This window comes from Trachurus trachurus, assembly GCF_905171665.1.
Source record: "Trachurus trachurus genome assembly, chromosome: 9".
Taxonomy (NCBI): Eukaryota; Metazoa; Chordata; class Actinopteri; order Carangiformes; family Carangidae; genus Trachurus; species Trachurus trachurus.
Window position 1 is genome coordinate 12,418,757 of NC_139895.1, and position 23,499 is coordinate 12,442,255.

Consider the following 23,499-nt stretch of genomic DNA (forward strand, 5'->3'; position numbering starts at 1 on the left):
AAGGATGTTATTATCACAGGTTTCTCTTGAAGGCAAAGCTGAAGTTAATCTGCCGTTAGAAGGTGAAGCCGAGGCTTTTTAATTTAGGAGCCGTCAGGTATTATTATTATTATTATTATTAATAATGAAAAAACACATTTTACACCACGAGTCAGCCTGTTAGGACTTATGTGTGTTTTACATAAACTATTACAGGAAAATGAAGATGCCTGATAACTGTTGTAGTGGTTTTGTAAAAAAAAAAAAAAAAAGGAACAAGTTCAGGATCGACGTGAGATGACAAAGCAGAAATCTGCTCCTCAGATAGCAGAAGCAGCGGGAGAAGATGCTGGAGGGAAGAGCTGAGTGTCACATTAGTCTCAGACGATTCAAGATCTCGTCGAAGTGCAGGAGCTAAAAAAAAAAAAAGAAAAGAAAAAAACTTGAGATATTTTTAACTTTCGGCACTAAGAAGAAAGTACCAGGCATTTCTCAGAAGCTGCAGTGAATCTCCTCAGTTCAGAGAGGTGTTGCATAGAAACAATAGTACAGTAGTGTACAGAGTGAAGGTGTTTGTAGTTTGATGTTTACGGTATTTCTTGTTTGTAGCAGGCGTGTTTAGTTTGTGTTGTGTTGCGTGTCCTCCTGTAGGACGACTCCTCGGCGTATGACGACAGTGAGGAGGAGGAGGAGCAGGAGAAGGTTTGGTTTCTGTACAAAGTGTTGGTCCCTCCAACATTCAACCATAACTGACCTCTCCTCCTGTCCTCTCCTGCTGACTGGGACACATCGTCCACTAAAGCCTCCATTCACTTTGCTGTAACAGTGTGTAATTGTGTGTGTGTGTGTGTAGCCTACAGTATGTATGTGTGTGTGTCAACTGGTGTATGTGCTGATTTTTCCACCATATTTTCCTCCTCCATCATCATCATCATCATAAAGAGGAATTAAGTTAACTACATCTTTCATTTGTCGTTTTCTGTCTGTTTACTTTTTTTTAATGTGTCTGTGTTTTGTTCTTTTTTGTCTTTTAAAGCTTGGCAAGGAAAAGGTGAGTGTGTGTGCCTGTGCGTGTGTGCGTACATGTGTATTCCTTGTATTTTTTTGGGGGACTTTTTGCCTTTAATGGATAGTGTAGTAGTAGTAGAGAGACATGAGAGGGGGAATGACATGCAGGAAAGGGCCGCCACTGTGCAGTAAAGAAAAGAAGTGTAGAGAAGTATACTGTAGTATAGCATGGCTTACAGTAGCATACAGTAGCATCATATCGTGTTGTTTAGTACAGTAAAATGTAGTGTAGTGTTGTATAGTGTGGTACAGTGCAGTATAGTAGAATATAGCATAGTATTGTATCGTATACTATTGTGTCGTATAGTATAGTATAGCATAGTATAGCATAGTATAGTATAGTATAGTATAGTATAGTATAGTATAGTATGGTAATGTACAGCATATGGCATGTTGTAGTGTGGTATCCACAAGTTTCCGAACGTCATCTATGGTCAAAACCGGAAGCTGGTTTTGCATTTCCGGTGCAATTGTACGTTTACGTTTCCATGGTTTTCAGTCGTTGTCATAGTTGCGGTAGCTAAACGCATGGATCTATTAACGCTGGCTTTTAACACGGATGTCAATTTGTGTGATAATATCCATTGTTAAAAGCTGGTGTGATGATCCATGCGTTTTACAGATTACAGAAAAAAAAAATCCATGCATTTACCGCGACTACCAAAACCATGGAAATATAAAGATAAAATTCCACTGGAAGAGCAAAACCGGCTTACGTTTTTGACGTTCTGAAAAAGGTGGATACAGTAGTGTAGTGTAGTACAGTATAGAATAACATAGTGCAGTATTGTATACTATTATGTTGTGTATTATAGTGTAGTACACCATAGCATTGTATATGATCAGTTCATGTACAGACTGAGCACTGGGTGTTGCACCAAAGACACATTGTAATGTTGGATTTATGTTGTGAATGGAGTTAGGAGGTAGTTTGTGTTTATCTTTAAATGTGACCTTTGAGGGTACCATTTATGCTTTTTGTAAATGTATGTTTTTTGTATTTTGTTATTATTTGTGTGAAACTTGGACGTCATGGGACGCAAGACAAATTTCAGAGTGATCTTAAGACTCGTAGAATCCAGTTTTGAGCCATAAAGTTCCTCGTATAGAATAGTAGAACAGTATAGAATAGTATTCAGAGTCAGCAAAACTGGACCGATGAGGTTTTCACCTTAAAGCAGCAATGAGCTTTATTAATATGTGAGTCAGAGGCTGAACAGCCAGAGGCAAACGGACGGAGGAGGGTGAACCTAATAAACTGTGTGAATGTTGACTCTGTGTGTGTGATCATGTGTGTATGTGGCTTATAAGCATTGCTCACTCACAAACGTGTGTTTGTGTGTGTGTGTGTGTGTCCTTGCAGGCTGAGAAGAAAGACAAAGAGAAGCAGGTTGGTTTGTTGGTCGTGTTTCTGCCCTTCACCTCCAGATTTACTCTCATTTCCCTCCAATATTCACTGAATGAAAACACATGCACTTGTTTATTTACGTTCACTCTAGAAACAGCCACTTGGGTGTGTGTGTGTGTGTGTGTGTGTGAGAGAGAGAGAGAGAGAGAGAGAGAGAGAGAGAGAGAGAGAGAGAGAGAAAGAGAGAGAGAGATGAAGTAGCTAATGTTGTCGGCCTCTTTTCAACCATTCCCTTTCTTGTCTCTGCCTCAAGGAGGAAGCAAAGAGCAAAGAGGTGAGTGGGTGAAACAACAACTTCAGAGAGAAAAACTCCTGGAACGAGCACTTTTTTATAAAAATCTCTGCCTTTTATGTGGATGTTTGATGTTGTGTTCATGTTAATAGGCCGAAGGTCACATGAAAACTCAAATGATCAATGTCTTTATTGGACACATAAATAGATACAAAACAAGAGGCCAGATGTGTGTCAGCTGTAACGGCAGCAAAAACTGTGTAAAGACTGACAGAGTAAATGTTTAATAACAGTTTCTTTGGTATCTAACTTTGTCTCATTTTGACAAGTTGGACGTTGATTGATCAAATTATTGGACCTGGTATTGATGATTGAATGACGACTGAAAATGAAAATGAAAATGTGAAATACAGTTGTCTTCCACAAGAACAGATAACAAACAAATGACAGCAAATACATTTAATGAAGCGTCATGAGGAGAACAAAGAACAAAACAGCCCAGAATATCAATCAGTCAATCAATAGAACAATCAAGTGTTATTTATAAAGCACGTTTAATACAGGTCACAATGCAACTGTGCAGCTGAGAAACTGAATTTCCCTCTGGATAAATAAAGTATCTATCTATCTATCTATCTATCTATCTATCTATCTATCTATCTATCTATCTATCTATCTATCTATCTATCTATCTATCTATCTATCTATCTATCTATCTATCTATCTATCTATCTATCTATCTATCTATCTATCTATCTATCTATCTATCTATGCGTTTTACAAAGTGATTGAAATAAAAAAAACAAAAATGGACTAAAGTTTTAGAATCTGATGCACTTCAGCAACAAACACAAGAAGAGTTGAAATAATATAAAGAGTTTGAAAATGAATAATAATAATTAAAATAAGTAGCAAAATAAAAGCATTACAAAATCTGAGTAGACAACGATTGATAGTTGAACAGAAACACTAAACGTTATAGAATACAAGTAGTTGTAATAAAAAAGCTAAAAGGTCAACAAACATACTTATAAACTATGATCATAAAATTATAGAAAACCACATAAAAGCCAGAAAAGATGTGTTTAGCAAACAAACAGAACCAAGGTCCAAAGGCATATTATATTATGTATTTCTATATGTTATAAACTGTTAATACACAGTTGGTTTATAGCTTCAGATCCTGGACGAATGCACCGTATCACTTACTCCTCTCGTCTTCTGCTGCCTCCGTCGCAGCCGCTGACTCATTTCCCAGAATCCATTTCAAACGATCAATCCCATTTGGAAAAAAAACCCCAACAACAAAACAAAAAGAAATCCCTCGGCTGTTGCCAGAGGCAGCAGAGTCTGATTCAATCTGAGCGATTTCATTTTGTTTCTGTGTTTGTCACGTTTGATTTTAACTCTGTCATGATTTAGTTTTTATGGAGGGAAACAGTGTCGCAGGTTTTTATTCTGTTTTGTTTTGTTTTGCTCCCCAGTCAAAGGAGGAAGTGAACAAGGTTTGTTTCATCTGTAGAGCTTTTTCCCCTCTGATCCACCTGTTCAGTAGACCCAGTATAGACCCAGTAAACATCCCTGTTGTTCCAGTTTCCCCGATGGCTCAGTCATATAAACCTTACACACATCTCTTTGGATTCGTTTGTGTAATCAACCAGTTAATTAACTGATCTTATTTTGTTTTTGTTCATAATTTATTCAATTTGACTATGATTAACAACCAAATTCATGATCTTATTCCAAATAAGGTGAATTTCTATGTCAAATTTTGAAATATTTGTGGGTATTTTTTTTTCCTTAGCTTCAGATAGATATATACAGCGGGGGAAAATAGTATTTAAGTATCAATAAGACAATAAGTATCATGGTCGTTGAATGCAATACTTGTTTTTCTTTTAAAAATCTGAACCTGGTAATTCCAGGTCTCTCTAAAACTCTCTGTCAGTGATCCTTGGCTCTTGGACAACTCTAGGATCAGCTGGTCATGGCCAGTTTGTGGTGAAATGATGTTCTCAGTTCAGGATAACGGCGCTAACGGATAAAACGGTGCATTCAGACACGTCTGTAACTGATGCCATCAGTTTGTTCTGCAACATCAGTTTCTGAAGGTCTGGAGAAGCTCTTTGCTTTTCCCCATCATGAGATGCCTCTTGTGTGACACCTTGGTGATGAGAAACCTTTCTATAGGCGTCAATTTGGGCTAAAGCAGCTGATATTACTTTGCACTGATACATGTAGGGAACAGGATGACTTTCAGACTCCAGCTGCTTTCTTGGCTTTCCTGCACCTTTTTTTCCTCATGTGTTCAATACTTATTCCCTGTGTCATTTCACTATATTACACGTACTGTAACTTAATTTATGGATATAAATGTTTGGACTTCTTTGTAAGTGTGCCTTACTTGGGTTGTTGCCCACATTTGGTGAAAATTTCATGCATTACAGCATTATTAGAAATACTGTTTTCTGAGGAAAATGTTGATGTGTTCAATACTTATTTTCCCCGCTGTGTTTTATGTTTGTTTTTTATATATATTTGATATTATCAAAAAGAAACATACAAGATTTAGATACATTTTACAATTGTGACTTCTGTTAATTTTCATAAACTATCAGCGAGTCATTATTCTGCTCATGGAAACGATGCAAAAATGATATGAAGTACAGATATCCTTTATTTCACCAGGAAGTGTCATTGAGATCACTGGGAGTGAAGAACATAAGATAAGAAAAAGACGTACACACAAAGTACAAAACAAATTAAAGCCGCAAGCGGCGATGGACGGCCCTCGCTCGCCCATGCCACCGCGGGGCCTGAGGCACGCCGGGGCCGTGGCGCGGAGCAGAAACGGAGAAAAAACCCGGAAGGAGGCCAAAAATGCAACGTGTCGTTCATCCACCAGGGGGCAGTCACCGCATGTGGTCTGGTGCGTTCAGGGGCCGCCCCTTATCACTCGTGTGAAGTTTGGAGTGAATCGGACAAAGCATGAGGGAGTTATGAGCTGTTAAAGGTTCGTCCACTAGGGGGCAGTAATGGGATGCGTGCAGGTGTGTTCAGGGTCAGCCCCTCATCACACATGTGAAGTTTGGAGTGAATCGGACAAAGCATGAGGGAGTTATGAGCAGTTAAAGGTCCGTCCACTAGGGGGCAGTAATGGGATGCGTGCAGGTGTGTTCAGGGTCAGCCCCTCATCACACATGTGAAGTTTCGTGGAAATCGGACAATGTTGATGCAAAAAATGGCACTTCCGGTTTCCACTAGGGGGCCACATGAGCGACACCCCTATCAGATGGAAGAGGTCTCCACCCTGGACCTGTGTATCAATTTTCATGATGATACGAGTTCATTAAAGCCATCAAAAAGCCAAACGTATTTTCATGGCGAGGAATTGATGGTAGCCACGCCCCCACAGGGACGCCATTACTCGTAGCTTCACAGTCTTCATAATGTAGCTTCACCAACTGGTTCTGCATGTTTTAGAAGTGGAATGAAGTTGATGGGGTCAACTATGTATTTTTAATGAATTTTAGTTCACTTCCTGTTACCACCGGGGGGCGCTATGAGCGACGTAGGCAAATAATATGTCGGATCGTTCAGGGTCTCGCCATAGATTTTTGCACCAAGTTTGAAGCGTCTACGATCAAGTATGTGGGCATGAGAGCCAATCGTATTTACATGGCGAGCACCGAAACAGTCGCCAAACTTCGGGGCACGCCAGAGGCCAACCCCTTTGAGCTACAGACCTGCGGAGCACAAGATAAGCTCAGCTAGGTCTGACGATGTTGTCTATCAAATTTGGAGCGTGTCGAGCGAATCGTTTTGGACGAGTTAATTTGGCGCCAAAAACGACCAATTCAAAATGGCCGACTTCCTGTTGACATTTCACCATGACATTAAGAGGCTTTTTTGTATATCTGGGTATGGTACATATGTGTACCGAATTTCGTCCGTCTACGCCAAAGTGACCCGAATTCCCTATGGGCTTTTTTTAACTTTGTAGGGGGCGCTATTTCGCCATTTCGCGTCGGACATGCGCGAGCAGCACAAAATATCGAATTTCGGAAGAAGCCGGACGTCCGGCAAAAAGTTCACGCATTTTCGAGTTGGGGAAAGGGGCCAAATTGGGGTTTGAAGGCGGAGAAGAATAATAATAAACAGCGCGATTTCAATAGTCCCTCCGGCGAGTTTTAACTTTGTAGGGGGCGCTATTTCGCCATTTCGCGTCGGACATGCGCGAGCAGCACAAAATATCGAATTTCGGAAGAAGCCGGACGTCCGGCAAAAAGTTCACGCATTTTCGAGTTGGGGAAAGGGGCCAAATTGGGGTTTGAAGGCGGAGAAGAATAATAATAAACAGCGCGATTTCAATAGTCCCTCCGGCGAGTGCTACTCGCCGCTCGGGCCTAAATATCTGAACCCCGATGCTGCAGCTGCAGTGATAAATCTTGTTTATCACAAACTTGATGTGCATATTTGAATAAATAAGATCTGGTCATTTATTAAGTTTGACGGAGCAGATGCATGTCAGTGAGTTCAGACAGCAGTGAAACACTGGACTCGTACAGGTGACGTCCCTTTTGTCTTGTAGCGTCCTCATAAACTGAAGGCAATAAACAAAAAGCTTTTATTAAAATCACCCACTCGCCATCACCCAGCCCACCAGACACTAAATCACACAGCCACACCCAAACTATAGCAACAACGAGTTTTACCCTCTGTGCAAACCCTGTAGTGTTTCTTTTGTGTTTGTGTGACTTTGTCTTCTTCGTTTTACTTTTCTTTTCTTTTCTCTTTTTCTTTCCTTCCTGTGTGTTTTCGGTGAAGACTGAAGCCACAGCTGCAACAAAGAAGGTACAGTTGTGTGTTTGAGACAGAGTCACACCGACACTTACAGTATCACCTGTAAAGGACACTGCTAATTTCAAGCTGTGATTCTGGTCAGGCTAACATGCATGTGTCTGTGTGTTTGTGCATGTGTATGCTTTTCTTCTTCATTCATTTCCTTCCTCCTCTTAGAGTATTGAGGAAGAACTGAATGAGTGGAGGAGGTGAAGCAGCTCTGAGGTGTGAACGTTGCCTGGTTGTATGGAGATGTTTAACATGCAAACATATAATGAACCAACAGATGCTGTTTTTCTATAGGAACCAAAATAACACAAGCCTGAAAACATGTTTCATTTTTTTTTATTAATGATATGTATGAAGTAGCAAAACTTGCTAATACTGCACTACAGCTACAGGTACACACAATAAGTATTTATAAAGCATTATTAATACTATAAAGCATTCATTTGACAGTGATACTCTGTGCACACAGTTACATCTCATCTACAATGTGTTTAATTATTGTATTTCCACACTTGATGATGGATGAGAATATGCATTTATAAATTTATAAATCAATTATAAACCAGCTATTTCATGTCAGTGGTTCATGAGATCATGTATAAAGTGTCAGTAAATGATTAACAAACTCTTTGGCTGCACATTTAAGAAAAACCACACACTAATTAGAATCAGTGTTGGAAGAATGCTTTATAAAGGATGAATTGAGGATTTAATAATGCTTAATTTATGATTAATAAAATAGTTATTAAAGCTACAGTTCCTCTAGTGACCACTAGAATTTGTCTCCATAGGTCAACTGTAAAAACATCCAACTTTACAGCAGAAACAAACACATACAGACTGATACAAAAAACAGTTTTGATCTCTACAGCCAATTTCCTCTTTGAATAACTGTTTGGATTTAATTAAAGCTAAAATTTCTGCATAATTGAGGGTGTGGCCACTTGGAGTGACATGTGTATGAGCACACCAAAGTATAAGGCTCCACACATGCTCATCCTTTTTGCCCATTTTTAGATTAGTTGGGACTTCCAGATCTTCCAGATCCTGACTACGCGGGCGGAGTCAGGATCTGCCAAGACGGCGACAGTGAAGCAGCTCACTCTGAGCTTCAAAACAACTCCTTTAGAAACTTTCTGATCCAGATTTTCCCGGACACGAACTCATCCACTCGATGAACTCTCCCCCCCGTTACGCATACATCACCGATCATTATTCATCCACCTGTCTTCAGCCAGTCTTCGTCCTCCAAGGACGCGTCCCACTCGTGCACACACGGTCACCTTCAGATATCCATAAAGATGTCCGACTGCACTTGACACGAGCAGCTCATATAAAACACAGTCGGGCTCTGGGACACTTTTTGGATCTGGACCAAGAACTCGCTCGCTCTGAAGCGGCAGAGTTGGACGGTCTTTTCTCAATTAAAATGTAAGACAGTATAAAACACTGTCACTTGAAAGTCACAGCCCTCCTTTAGTCCAATTAGGTGTAATGGCAGCCTGCCCACCGTCTTCCATCTAATAACACAGTTCCACAGTTATCGATGGCACACTTTCCACACTGACTCCTCCTGATGTCTCATCCTGCAGCCATTTGGCTATTACAACATGTGGCACTCGCTTTCACATCCAGCATACTGATGAGTTTCAGCCCTCAGGAGCTGCTTTACCGGCTCATTTCATCTCACAGGCTGCAACACCAGCAGGGGGCAGCACTTTGTTTAGCTCCAGTTTTTTTTTGTTGCAGTAACTCTTAGATGAAAAAGTGAAAAAGATAAATGTTGAATCCTCCCGATCACCAAGGATTCAATTCAACATGTTTGAGGATTAAAAGCCGTGTGTATCCAAGTTATTCTGAGTGATTAGACCTCGGAGCTCAGTCGGTTAATTACATAAGATCCCCACAGTCCCATAAGAAGGATGAATGTTTGAGTAAAAAAGAGAGACGTGTCGGTCTGTGCACGCCCACACAGTCCAGCAGAGACGGCTCATCACAGAGGAAGTATGAAAACAGCAGCAAGGATGAACAGTATAAAAGGACTCAGAGATCACAGCTTGTATCTGTTCACCTGTCAAACTGCTGCACAACTTTGGTCTTTTGACTATTTTAGAGAGTTTCAGAGTTTCACAACACAATGCAGCCGTTCAAATGAAATCCCTGAGGCGACGGTGTTTGTCTCTGAGTCTGTTCAGAGCAAAGGCTTTCACCTGCTCTGAGTGTTAGATAGTGTTGTGGTACTCAAGACCGATCTCACATTTTTTAAGGTCTCAGTCAAGCTGGACTCTGTTTTTTTTTTTTCAAGACCAGTGAAGACCACAGCTGCAGTGACATCTTTCTTTTTTTCATCCCAAATGTCTCTGTCAGTTCAATAACTAATAATAGTTCAATTAAAATTGTTCTACTAACGTCACTTTTGCGTTTTCTGTTCAGATCATTTCCATGTAATCGTAGCCTAAAACCCTTCAAGGTGTTGAAGGGACACAGAGCTTTATCTTACGTCTTCCACGCCATCTTCCTCCTCCTCACCACGTTTCTATTCTATATAAATAACTTGGAGTTGAGCTTCCTATGTATACTCCACAAGTGGAGTTAACTCAGGAGAAGTGACATAGGAAGGAGCGACGGCCTCCCGCTGCTCCCAGAGTTTAAAGAAAAAGACTTTCCTCCTTCATCCCTCTCTCGCCTTCAGCCTCTCATGTTGTATTTTTGAGGACCTGCTCGAGGGAAGGAGGGGTGGTCAGGAAATGTCGCGCTCTTTACAGCTTGAAACGCTCCTTTTTTTTCACACGCCACCGGTGGTGAATGTGTTTGAAGAAGCCTGAATGAGCTCCTCGTGTTTTTTTTCCCCCCCTTCATGTCTTACAAACTCTTCATGTGTCATCACCGCCGCCGCTGTCGCAGCCGTTCACCGGGTCTCAGTCGGTTTCTTTCCTGTTTATTGATCTGCATCACACATAGGCTAATACACACACTCGTACTGTAACTGTGTGCAGCCCTGAGTGTTTACTCTTTCAATGATCAGCAACATCTGGTTCATGCATGTTTATTTTGCTGCTCTAGAATCAGGAAAATGCAAAAGGACGAGCTGCTGGTGTCGACTGTGTCGCTTCAGTTTGAGTTGACTGGAGGAAAAGAACCAGAGCTCACAGGGAAAAAGAAGCAGCTTCCTTTGGTTTTAGTTATTTATTCTCCCTGCAAGTTTCTCCAAAAGGTGCAGCGGTTGCATCACTAGACCCAGGACCAGGAGAGAAACTCATTAGTTTTAAGGGTTGAAGTTGGACTGTGTGGTCGGTCCCTGATGTCCATGGATGCAGCTGTGTCATATTTCGGAGCAAATCAAAGCTTTTACATCGAGTGTTTCAACAGGAAAAACCTGCAGCTTCATACTGTATCCTATATATCCAGTCTGAGTCTGTCATGTATGATGGGTTGAAGTTAAAGTAGCACATGGTCAGATTCAGTCAAAACTAGTGCTGTTAAAAGTTAATGTGACTTAATGTATTTATGCAAATGTATTTTACGGCCACAGTTTTTTCTTTTTTCACATACAATTAACACATTTTGAGTTATTTTGTCCTTTGAGCCGACCCGTAGTTTGAGGAGATGAACAGTCACTACTCAGACGGAGCAGACGTGTTATTATATTTATTTGAGGTGAAGCCTTTGAGGGTTTCTGGACAATATCTGTCATAGTTTTTGGTTCATGTTTGAATACAGCAGCATGTTTGTCCTTTAATTAGAAAAACTTTAAAATAAACCTTAAAAGTGCATTTTGAGCAGAGAATATGTGATAGATATGGGATTAATTATTGACATCCATGCGCTTTGTGATGAAATATTAGAATTGATTGTCAGCTCTGAGTTAAAAATCAATATGTTTTGTCCAAAAGATGTTGAATTTTTCTAATTTGTGCAGATTCATTGTCACGGTGACAGTTATTTTAATTAAAAAAACACCTGTTCCAACATGTAACAGTTACATTATCTCACTCGATCCTCGGAGCATCTTCTTGACAAACCAGTTTTATGTTTGATTACAGTCGAGAAATGAAGCTCCACATCCCTGAATGTGTGTAAATGTCTGAAGGATTCACTCACACTAATACAGAAGAACATTTAACATGTATTTGTGAGTAGTGTGCAGTGTGAGAGAGGTTCAGATTGGAAAACACTGTTGGAAGTGAATCTAGTTCAGAGAAAAACAGGAGTCACTGAACACTTCAGCTCCGAGCAGCCGAGTAAAAATAACCTCTTATCTCCTTCTTCCTCCTTCTACTTTGTGTGTGTGTGTGTGTGTCTGTGTGTGTCGTAGCTGGATACAGAGGCAGCGAACATCCTCAACGAGCTGCAGGTGAAGCTCAGCACCGTCCTGGACAACTTCAGCACCGTGTTCGCCAGGAGGTAACACACACACACACATACACACAGACACACATTCACACACACACACACACAGAGGCAGAGGTTTACATCAGCCTCCTCCTTCTCTCCCTGCAGCTTCCAGTCTCGTATCAACGGCTGCATGCGTCAGATGGCTGAGATCCTCTACCAGATCAAAGGGCCCCCCAACCACAACACAGCGGAGGCAGACGCTGACAACATGCTGAGGCCGCTCATGGAGTTCCTGGATGGGAAGTGAGTCGAGCTGCTGCTGCAACACAAAGGCAGAGGCTCCGTCGTTAACGACACCACTGATGGCATTAACGAACTAATCTGTGATGCATCAGCCGCTTCTGAAGGATTTAAGCCTCCGTCCCTTTTTTTTTTAAAATCCAGACACAGAAGAAACTGGGTCAATATTTGGATCAATGAATGAAGCACCAAACCATCAATGATTAGTTTTATCTTTACTTAGGATCAGTATTAGGGTATTTACTCGGTGACGCTGCTGATGCACAACAGCTAAAATCTGTCTTTGTTTTCATTAGCGCGGTTAAAACATTAAGGAGTAGTTGTGTGGCCCCTAAAAAAGTCGGAGAGCCAACAAAATGGAAAGTAGAGCAGCTATAAAGGCGTGAAAACCCAAAGTTTTCTTGATGAATGAGAGGAGGAAGTGAAGCTAACACAGATTTTTTAAATTGTGATTCAGAAACAAAGTAAAAAACATGAATTCAGTATCATTACGTGACATTTAAAGCTCTTGTCCTGCAGCAAAGGTGCAGAACATGAACAGGTAGAAACAGAAAATCAAACATAAACAGTGTATTTCAACACTTCAAAGTAACTTAGACGCAACTTTACTTTACACAGCTAATAATTTATTGAAGGACGTTTGCCAGAGACTAAACTCTGAGACTTGTGGTGTTTATTATGTTTAGTAAATTGCTCCATTTAGTCTCCAGTATACATGAATTTATCACTCTTTAGTGATGACTGTGACCTTCTCTCTTTATATGTGGTGATTTTTTCACATTCTGCGTCTTGATCTCATCTGTTTCACTCTGAACAACCGTCTCAAGGTTTCACACACGTAGCGTTGGTAAACAGCTGGAGGCGTCTTCATTTATCTCTCCGTGTTATCTGTTATTTTCTCTGCGTTCAGTGTGAAATGTTAAATATCAAGATGAATCTCCTCCAAGAAAACCTCCAAGAAATCTGAATCCAAAGCAGAGAGGTTTGGACTCATTGTTCAGTCTGTTCCTCAGCAGAGTCCTTAGGATTTATAAAGCTAAAACTGTCACATTCAAGAAAATAAATACATCTATGTGTTTTACGAAAAGGCTTGACAGGAAGCACACAAATGCTACAACTCGCGTTTGTCCTTTGTCTTCTTTTGTTTTTATGACCACAGGTCATAAACCTGGAACAATCAAATCAAATACAAAAGGTTACATATATTAATATCAATATAACTATAGGCTAACCTCTAAACTACTACTACTTTAAGTTTTCAATAAAAAGCCGAGCGCTAACCACAAATGCTAAGTAACACTCTTATTAGAGGATGACTGCCTAACAGTGCGGTAAACATCAACACAACACAAGATAAACATTGTTAGCAGGCTACTTTCCAGTTAGCCGCTGCTACTTACCAATGGGCTGTGTGCTTCTGTCTAAGACCTGGATATAAACTACTGCCATGATCAAACAAAACCAGAAGCTGCACGGACTTACAAATAGCTTTTCAGAATAAAATGTGGAGGTACAGAAACCCTTGAATACATTATTCAGACTCACAAATAATAATAAAATAATTTAAATAACAAAAGTCTTGACAATATATCTTTTTTAAACTATTCATCCATTTACCAGAACCGTGTGTGTTTGTGTTTGTGTGTGTATGTCTCCCTTCAACGTCCTCTGAATGTTTAACTGCTTGTTTTGTTGTCTCATCCAGTCTCAGCATCTTCGCCGACATCTGTGAGAAGACGGTGCTGAAGAGGATCCTGAAGGATCTGTGGAAGATCGTCCTGAGCAGCCTGGAGAAGACCATCGTCCTGCCTCAGAGCAACGACAGCCTGGTAACCATGACAACCAGCCCCTCTCTCTCCCCGTCTCCCAACCCAAAACCAGAACCATGAACCCATATGAGATGTAAACCCAGTCCTGAACCATCAGAGAGAACCGTCAGACTCATGATGGACGGTTTTAATGCTGCACAACCACAGATATGGTTGACTTCATTACCCACAATGCAACTCAGTCGCCGTATTGTTTACATGTAGCTACTTCTGGGTAGAAAACCAGCATGCCGACGGTACACTGCAAAAACTCAATATCTTACCAAGAATATTTGTCTTTTTTCTAGTCAAAATGTAATTTCTAGTCAAAACAAATCTAATTCTACTTAAAATAACACTCATCACATTAAAAAGTAGCTTGTTTTCAGACACTTTTTTACTTCTTTCAAGCATATTTTCACTTGAAATAAGTACAGTAGAAAAATCTGATAGTGGAGCAAGTTTTTCTTTCTTATTACAAGCACAAAAAAACTGTCTAAAAACATTTAAAGCAGAAGTAAGTGATCCGGTCGTTTTCGCTAATGCTGCGTTCCAGGCAGGCTTTTGAAATCGTAAATTACAGCTTCAAGTCACAACTTACGACTTTGTAGCGTTCCAGGCAACCCACTCGTGTTTTTCCGACCTGTTTTACCGGTGAAAGTCACTATAACGGCCACTCGTAACTTCCGACCGGTGAACTCGTACCAGATCGAACTGGTACCACTTCACGGTCGGAAAAATACGAGTTTCCTTGAACGCACCATAACAGTCCTCGTCGCTACGTCACCACATTCACGGCGTTCCTTGGCTGCACACACAGCCCTGCATGCCGTTCTCTCTCCTCATTGGATAAAAACTGTAGGATACGATAAATGTTTTCTCTTCGGCTCAGAGCAGAGCAGAGGGACTGACAGACCCGTGTTTCAGTCCAAACACTCTATGTAAGTGATTGCTGTCGGAAGATATAACTATTTAAGACTTATATTAACACAAATATATCACTTACTTCTGCTTTAAGCTACTTTTTAATGTGATGAGTGTTATTTTAAGTGGAAAGAGATTAGTTTGAACTAGAAATTAGACATTTTGATGAGAAATACAACAAATATTCTTGGAAAGATTTTGAGTTTTTGCAGTGTAGTGACGGACAAGAGTTTCGCTATCTCAACGGGAGGGTTTTAACAGTTGACGTGCTGATGTTAGCTTAGCTCCGGCTGTTAGCTTAACTACCGCCATTAGCTGTCCCTGTCAGCTGCCTGAGCCACTGATACTTTCTAGACACCGTAATTCCCCCAAAACTGAATAAATACCACACATAGCAACACAAAACTGCTTTGCTCGTGCACACAGAAATGTTTCTTTAATTTCAGATTTGTCTAAACGGTGTGAAAAACATAACTAAACTGCTGGTTTGGTGGTTTTCTACCCGGAAGTAGCCTAGTTAAACAAGAAGGCGATTCGTTCTATAGATGTGTTCTTTGCCCGGAGCAGAGAACAGATCAGACTAGTTACAGATCAGGTTTTGGTCTCTCTTGGTCGTCTTCGGATCAAGGCCGACGCCGACCGAAGTGACATTAACCGGAGGCCGTTGATCGGGTTTCATGCAGGTTTTTCCCTCCTGAGCTTCATACATGAAGCCGTCGGGCGTGGTATTATTCCCCAGGACACCTAAACACACTTTGAAGTGTAAAATGTTAGGCTAATTCTTAATCTTCACACTGCTGCTTTGAGGATGTGACAAAGTGTCTCCTGTTGCTGAAGTGTCACCGCTGAGGCCTGAGAGCGAAGCACAACTGTGTGATGATGATGATGATGATGATGATGATGATGATGATGATGATGATGATGAGGTTCTGGTCCAGCTGTGACTGATCATCCACAGCTCACAGACAAACACAAAGAGAATATTTGTGCATGTTTTTATCCATTAAGGACAAATAACATCCACAGTACTTTAGGGGTGGGGAAAAAATCGATTTATGAACTTAAAAAATCTATTTTTTTGTTAAGGTTTCCTCCGTCTCTCTGTGCACCCTCACAGGCTTCCGTACACAGCGTCGTGTTGTTCAGCTGCTGCAAACAACTCTCACTGTTAACTGATAAGATTATATTGTTCTATTGAATGTCTGTGAGAGGCAGCAACCTGATCCTCTATCGTTGAGAGGACATCAGTGTTTTGTGTTTTTGTTTTTTGAATGAATGAATTTATTTTATTTCAAACATTAAAAAAAAATTAAAATTAATAACAAAAAACAGAACACAAACAAAAGAACAGTGTCCGAAAAGGAGCAGGTAGAAGTAAAACTTAAATGACCCTACCGCTTTCTTACTTATCTATTAATAAATTAAACAGCTTCATACTGTAAATCAATTTACAACCAAATATAAACATACAAACAACTATCCCGAATCGATTTACCCTTATAAAACACACACGCGCTGAACAGCTGATTGGGGCTCAGATGGAGGTTAGATCTTCACTAATATTGAACCATTTTTGTACAAAGTACAGCCAAACATCAGGCTGAAGAGAGAGGAACAGCAGAGCTACTCTGACAGCTCCTCTGTTTAGCAACCCCGTTGTTACAGATCGACTGTAACTTATTATTTCTGTCCATTTTGATAAAATGTGTAAAAAAAACAAAACAACCTCTCCTGGACAGTGCATTCAAGGACACTCCAGCATCTGAAAATCAGCTGCTTAAACAGCGGCAGCAACAGTTTTCACTCAACAAGCAACAGAAGTCACACACATTAAAGGAAATTCAATACAGGACTGTTTAGGCTGTAAAAATGTCCTAAATGACGTTGCTTCGAGTAAACTCTGGACTATATCCCTTCAGGACACTTGGATTGCAGCAGAATGAATTTCATTTTTTGGTGAACTATTCCTTTAGTATGTACACCTACTGACTGTGTGTGTCACAATGTTCATTTAGTGTTTCTGTAAATGCACTTTAACTTCGACTAAAATAATCCAAGTGAATGTAACATGGGCACAGATTATGTCACTTCCTCCATGATGATTATAAGGGCATGTGCGGTGTATAATCTAGTAATAATGCCCTATTGAGACCAAAGTCAGCGCTCTGCCGCCATCTAGTGGTGGGCGTCAGTAGGTGTGTTAAACCTGCAAACAGCTTGTTTCCTCTTCTTCACAAATTGTGAGAAATGTGGTTTATAATAAAATTGAAAATCATTCATCACCTTTCTTTCTCTCTTTCTTTCTCTCTCTCTCTCTCTCTCTGCAGGGAGCCCAACTCCTCACAGCAGCTAAAGGACTCTCAAGTCTCAAGGTGAGACTCACATATAAAGAAGCATCACCTGTTCATGGCTGAGACGCTACGTGTTTATCATCATCCAGTTTATCTTTTTAAGCTTTTTAAGATTTTTCAAACTGTTTCAAAAACTGCTTGAGAAGAAACAAATTCAGCCGCAGAGACCCTGGGTGTAGAAGTTGTTGTATCATGGTGACGTCTCATTAGACTCAGTCAGCTGCTGCATAACGTCAGTTTCCTGCTTCGGGCTTTATATATTTTGAGCGTCGCTGCTGTTTCTGCTGCTGTGAGGAAACTCTTGTCTCATGTGAATGTGTGAACTCTGGTCGTTGCAGGGAGGAGGTGAAGCCAAAACCCTGACGCCCAAACAGTGTGTGATCATCGACGCAGGGCTGGAGACGATCAAGGTGATTGGACGAAAAAATATCATCAAAATTTATCTCATTGATTTGATTCTTAGGCATTAAAGAAATATATGTAAGACAATAATCATAAAATGATTAGATATCATAACCAGAGTCAGATACTTTATTGATCTCTAGAGGGAAATCTGTGTTACAAGAATAGAGAACAGGAAGAGGATAAATATATACTTACACGTAATAATAAGCAAATTTTAATGTAATATGTGTTAGAGAAATTGAATATGTAAATTTAGATATGAGTTTTAATCACTTGCATGTTACTTATTAGAGTAAATCATATATAAATAAAATAGGGAAGTAATTATTGTCTTAAATTTCGCTCTCCTAAAAGGTTTTTTTTTCACATTTTCAATATATTTTATATGTAATATTTTATTTCGTTACAATATTCAGACATGAAATACTTTTACATATCTATGATACTCTCTTTTACTGCAATTATTTCTAATCTTGATACATTTTTAACGCAGCTCTTTGTCATTTAAATACAAAACAATATACAGTACAGTTGCATTAATCTGCTCTACGATTATTATCTGACCTGTTACTTTGATTTATTTAATATGTAATATGATTTTCTCACCTTGTTTGTGGCGCTCTCGTTTCTTTCAGCAATATTTCCACGCCGGAGGAAACGGGCTGAAGAAGGCGTTTGTGGAGAAAAGTCCTGAGCTGGCGTCGCTGCGTTACGCTCTGTCCCTGTACTCTCAGAGCACCGACGCCCTCATCAAGACCTTCGTCACCACACAGCACTCCCAGGGTGACCACACACACACACTGCATGCACAATATAAAGGCCTTAAAGGGATAGTTCAACATTTTGGCAAATTGGCCCATTGCCATAATCCCTATAGTCATAGCAGTAGGTTTGTTACCTTTAATTTTCGGTGCAAGCTATTTTTAGAACGGCAGAGCAGAGCTGCGAGCTGCTCAAAGCTAAGCTACGGAGGCTAATGGGATTTCTTGGTTTCCCTCATCAAACTCATCAAATACACAATCCAGCAACTCCAAAACGCTCTGGTGGACAAGTTGTGACCTGCACATTCACCACACTATGAGATAATAACAGAACGTTACCAGACAGAGTTGTTTTAGCGGCAAATCCATGCAAAACCGCTGATGTGCGTTACCTTCAGGGGCAGTTTTTCATCAAGCAGTTTCTGCATTTACCTCTAGAACAACTCTGTCTGGTAACGTTCTGTTATCATCTCATAGCGTGGTGAATGTGCAGGTCACAACTTGTCCACCAGAGCGTTTTGGAGTTGTTGGATTGTGTATTTGATGAGTTTGATGAGGGAAACCAAGAAATCCCATGAGCCTCCGTAGCGTAGCTCTGAGCAGCTCCTAAGACTATAGCGATTATGGCAATGGGCCAATTTGCCAAAACGTTGAACTATCCCTTTAAAGAATCAGATAGATAGAAATCAATAGAAAAGTTCACTGAGTCTCTTCTTTTTCTGTCTTCTCAGTGCATGATGGGATGGGCATCAGAATCACTGGCAATGAGAAGATTCGACCAGACAGAGGTGAGTTTCACTGACGAGATTCATTTTAGGATTCATAGTAGAAAAATAGATCTGAACTGACACTGAAACTGATTCATCTGTTGAGCTGTTTTATCCTCCTTTCTCTGTTTTTGATCTGAGTAGAAACTCAGGAATAATCTCTTTATTAGATACTAAATATATAACAGTGTGAAACATGGTGGAGCGTCGGATTATCACGATCAGCCTTTGTAAAAAATTAAAGCTGAACTATGAGATAATAAAACGCAGCAGCAGGAAGATCAAGATAAGATAAGACTGAAACACGACAGAGAGGTTTTAAAGATGTTCCTGTTGCTGTTGTCGCTGCAGGTTCGGGGGTGGAGAAGCCGATCGGAGAGGCCATGCTGCAGATCGACTTGATGCTCGGGAAAGAACGGAAGGTCACCGTCAGAGGTGAGACACACCGGAGATCTACAGACACAAACACTCACCAACTTAATTAAACTTTTAAAGAACCGTACTGTTGATTGGAAATAGACTCATACTACTAGAAATAGTAGACGTGTTTTTAGCCGCTTTGAGAGTTTTTTTAAACAACTTTTTTGTGGGAAAGCAATTTTAATAAAAAAAATAGTCATAGCATAGCATTTTTACAAATTTAAAATGCCTCTTTAGGGGGACTTTAAGAATCAGTTTTTGTCGGCAAGTTTAATAACAAGGTGTTTGTTGTCAGAATATTTCACATTTTTCTTACTGAATATAGACAAAAAAATAATCAAATGTACTATGATGGAATACCTTCAAACAATGAATATGGGAAGAAATATTTCTGTTTCTCCCTTTACATTAAAGAGGAACTTATTACATTTTTACCTTAAAGGGATAGTTCACCCTAGAATGATATTTCGCTCATTATCTACTCACCCTCATGTTGACTAAGGGCTGGAAGAATTATCAGAGTCCACCGTCCCTTCTCTTAGTTACAGGGGGTCTCGGCGTAGCAGTGAATTTCAATGCAACGGTTGCAAAGGGACACCGGAGCTCTTCGTAAAAAAACACACACAAAAAAACATCCAAATACCTCCATGATGCTCGTATGTAATGTCCGTCTTGTGCTGAAGCCCCAAATTGCGTAATTGTCCCGAAAAAAATTAAATAAGTCTATATTTTAAGCTTGTTTGTAGCGGAAGCTTCTCGTCTTCTTCTTCTTCTTCTCTTCCTGGTCCGTCCAAATATCGCGTGATTTGCGCCGGCGTCAGTGCGGTTACTGCGAATCACGCGATATTTGGACGGACCAGGAAGAGGAGAAGAAGAAGAAGACGAGAAGCTTCCGCTACAAACAAGCTTAAAATATAGACTTATTTAATTTTTTTCGGGACAATTACGCAATTTGGGGCTTCAGCACAAGACGGACATTACATACGAGCATCATGGAGGTATTTGGATGTTTTTTTGTGTGTGTTTTTTTACGAAGAGCTCCGGTGTCCCTTTGCAACCGTTGCATTGAAATTCACTGCTACGCCGAGACCCCCTGTAACTAAGAGAAGGGACGGTGGACTCTGATAATTCTTCCAGCCCTTAGTCAACATGAGGGTGAGTAGATAATGAGCGAAATATCATTCTAGGGTGAACTATCCCTTTAATTAAAAAGCTCCAGAGTAGTTGTGATAACTACATAACTTGTAACTTGTTTCGAGCTCTCTGCCTTCCACCTGGCGTCTCATGGCAACACAAACGCGCTCCGTAACCTGTAATCTTTTGTTTATTACAAATTAAACTACACAAATATACACGTTGTAACATTGTATATGATATATAACGTTATCTACCACTACATGTATTGATTTTTCACCTTCTTTGTTAAAAACAAATGCACATGGCCAGGAGGAGTTTAGCAAAACAGAGGAAAAGCGACCAGACTTGCATAGCTCCTCTTTAAAACAGATATGCAGACAGGTACTGTAAACTGGCTGCAAAAAAACTAACTAAGACTAAAATAGATTCACAAAAACAAAAATGAATTTGGCAGGGATGTCACTTCAGATCAATATAGACTGCGTTTTTCTCCATCAATCTACATAGACCTCATATACAATCTGCGAGAGATTGACCTCTTCTGACCTTAAACCTCTGATATAAGATCTCTCTCTCTCTCTCTCTCTCATCCCTCCATCCCATCAGTCATCGCGGTGAACGACATGAAGTGGCAGACGTCCGGCATGTTCCGTCCTTTCGTCGAGGTCTCCATGGTCGGTCCCTTCCTCGCCGACAAGAAGCGCAAGTTCACCACAAAGTCCAAGAACAACAGCTGGACGGCGAAGTTCAACGAGTCTTTCCAGTTGTAAGTGTTTTTTTGTTGTTGTGTTTTTTTTTTACTTTTACTCCTTAAATTAAAAGATGCAGTAATCCTGGGAACGGAGGTCGGACATTGCACCAAATGGCAAATATGCTTCACCTGGAGAAACTGAGACTTTATAACGAAGACAGGGGAGACGTGAATGAAAAGATGTGGGACCGTGTGCTGCAACTGTTTCAAGGACTAATGTGTCGATCACTGTGAAACAGCTTGCTGTGTGTATCTCTCATTTTACTCTTCACTTTGTACAGTTTTTTAAATGTGTATGTTTATTTTATTGGCCTTTACTTATGATGTGCTGATCCTGTTCATGTTTTATTTGTAAGATTTTGGGGTGGGGGTCTTTTTTTTCTATTATCTGTTTGTCTGTTTTCCATTTTGAAGAACAATAAACATGCATAAAAAAAAAAAGAGTAATTAAAAGACAGTAATTAAAAGTTTCTATTTGCCCCTCTGCCCCGCAGCATCCTGGGTAAAGAGTCTCCAGACTGCTACGAGCTCCAGGTGACGGTGAAGGACTACTGCTTCGGCCGTGCGGACCGGGTGGTGGGCGTGGCCGTGGTCCAGCTGCGCGACATCGCCGACCGCAAGACCTGCGTGTGCTGGTGTCCCATCGGGCCGCGCCTCCACACGGACGAGACGGGCATGACGGTGATGCGCATCCTGTCCCAGCGACCCGCCGACGAGGTCGCCAAGGAGTTCGTCAAGCTCAAGTCTGAAGTGCGTCCTGCAGAGGAGGGCAGATGAGGCGGGGCGCGGCCCAGCACCACCGCCGCCGCACTGTGGGGTAACGGGTTAGAAAACGCTGCAGGAGCACTGTCACTGTCGGTTAACACAGACCATCGAAGCCTCGGAGCGACAATGAACATGGAGGAGAGGGACACAGGAGGTTGAATATTCATCAAGAGACGTATTTAATTCGATAGGTGCAGTTTGGAAGGAGAGGATTTCTCAAAAGGTTTTAAAAAATCAGTTTCTAAACTGTAAAGATGATTTAATTCTTGGCCAATTAAATCTGTCGGCCATCAACGGAGCTCACGCTGCGTTCAATTTCACCTCGGAAGTTGAAAACTGAGCTGGGAATACCTATTGTAGCCGATAACAACACAGTTTGAGTGATAAAGCAACTTAACAATAGAAGTTGCACAATACTGTCGGTATGATGAATTCAATGACACAAAAACAAGAACAAGTGGCCGATAAACAAAGTGATGTTCAGGTTTTATTGTGACGAGGCGTTTCTGATGATGTAGCCACTGGAAACTTGGAAAAATCCAACTTCTAGGTCGTAATGAAACACACCATTAATGCTAATAATGACCTGGACGGGCCTGAACAGTAACTTCTGAGTCTTCGAGGCCTTCTGACAAATGTCTTTTGTGACATTTTTGACTCTTTTATCAAACATTTTCCTCAAAAAAAAGAAGAAATGGCACTAACCAGCTGATCACTGTCACAAAAACATATTAAACCAAATAAAACATCATCCTTAGCATGAGCTGTTGAGCAGACGGTAACCAAGGAAACTGCTTTGAAATTGCAGTGTGGGAATTTAGTGACCAACAATAATAATCCCCTAATTTGAGAAAACAAAGAACAACAGACGCTGGATGATGATGGCTGGATTATTTTTAATTCCAGGCAGAAATGTGTCAGGATGCTGCTGATGTGTGCTGCTCTTTAACGCTGAACAGACTCAAGATATACATATATATATATATATATATAAAAATTTTTAAAAAAACTTGAAAAGAAAGAAAATGAAGTCAGTTCTTATGGATTACAAAGCCTTAAAAAAGAAGAAAGAAGAAAGAAAAAAGCTAGCTCACGTTCTCAGACTTAAAACATGAAGACAGATTAGACAGTATCGATATTTTAAGTCAAACAGCATTGTTTTTTTTTTCTCAGCAGCAAGGAATTATGGGTACAGACACAGTAGTTTAAAATACAACAGCTTCTTCATAGCTTTCTG

The 23,499-nt window shown here is 40.5% G+C and overlaps 1 protein-coding gene across 1 annotated transcript in view; it reads left to right on the forward strand.

Annotated features, from left to right (window-relative positions):
• The window catches only part of LOC310992017 (protein unc-13 homolog B-like), a gene marked incomplete at its 3' end in the record, with an annotated part of 189,869 nt that extends 167,595 nt beyond the window's left edge, over positions 1-22,274 (forward strand). The window contains exons 32-41 of the mRNA XM_083979974.1: positions 11,854-11,942; positions 12,039-12,176; positions 13,879-14,002; positions 17,233-17,277; positions 17,595-17,666; positions 18,297-18,444; positions 19,154-19,210; positions 19,541-19,624; positions 21,353-21,512; positions 21,992-22,274. Coding sequence (XP_083836100.1) covers positions 11,854-11,942; positions 12,039-12,176; positions 13,879-14,002; positions 17,233-17,277; positions 17,595-17,666; positions 18,297-18,444; positions 19,154-19,210; positions 19,541-19,624; positions 21,353-21,512; positions 21,992-22,274 — 1,200 coding nt within the window. The remainder of the gene's footprint in view (positions 1-11,853; positions 11,943-12,038; positions 12,177-13,878; positions 14,003-17,232; positions 17,278-17,594; positions 17,667-18,296; positions 18,445-19,153; positions 19,211-19,540; positions 19,625-21,352; positions 21,513-21,991) is intronic.
• Positions 22,275-23,499: the final 1,225 nt, after the last annotated feature.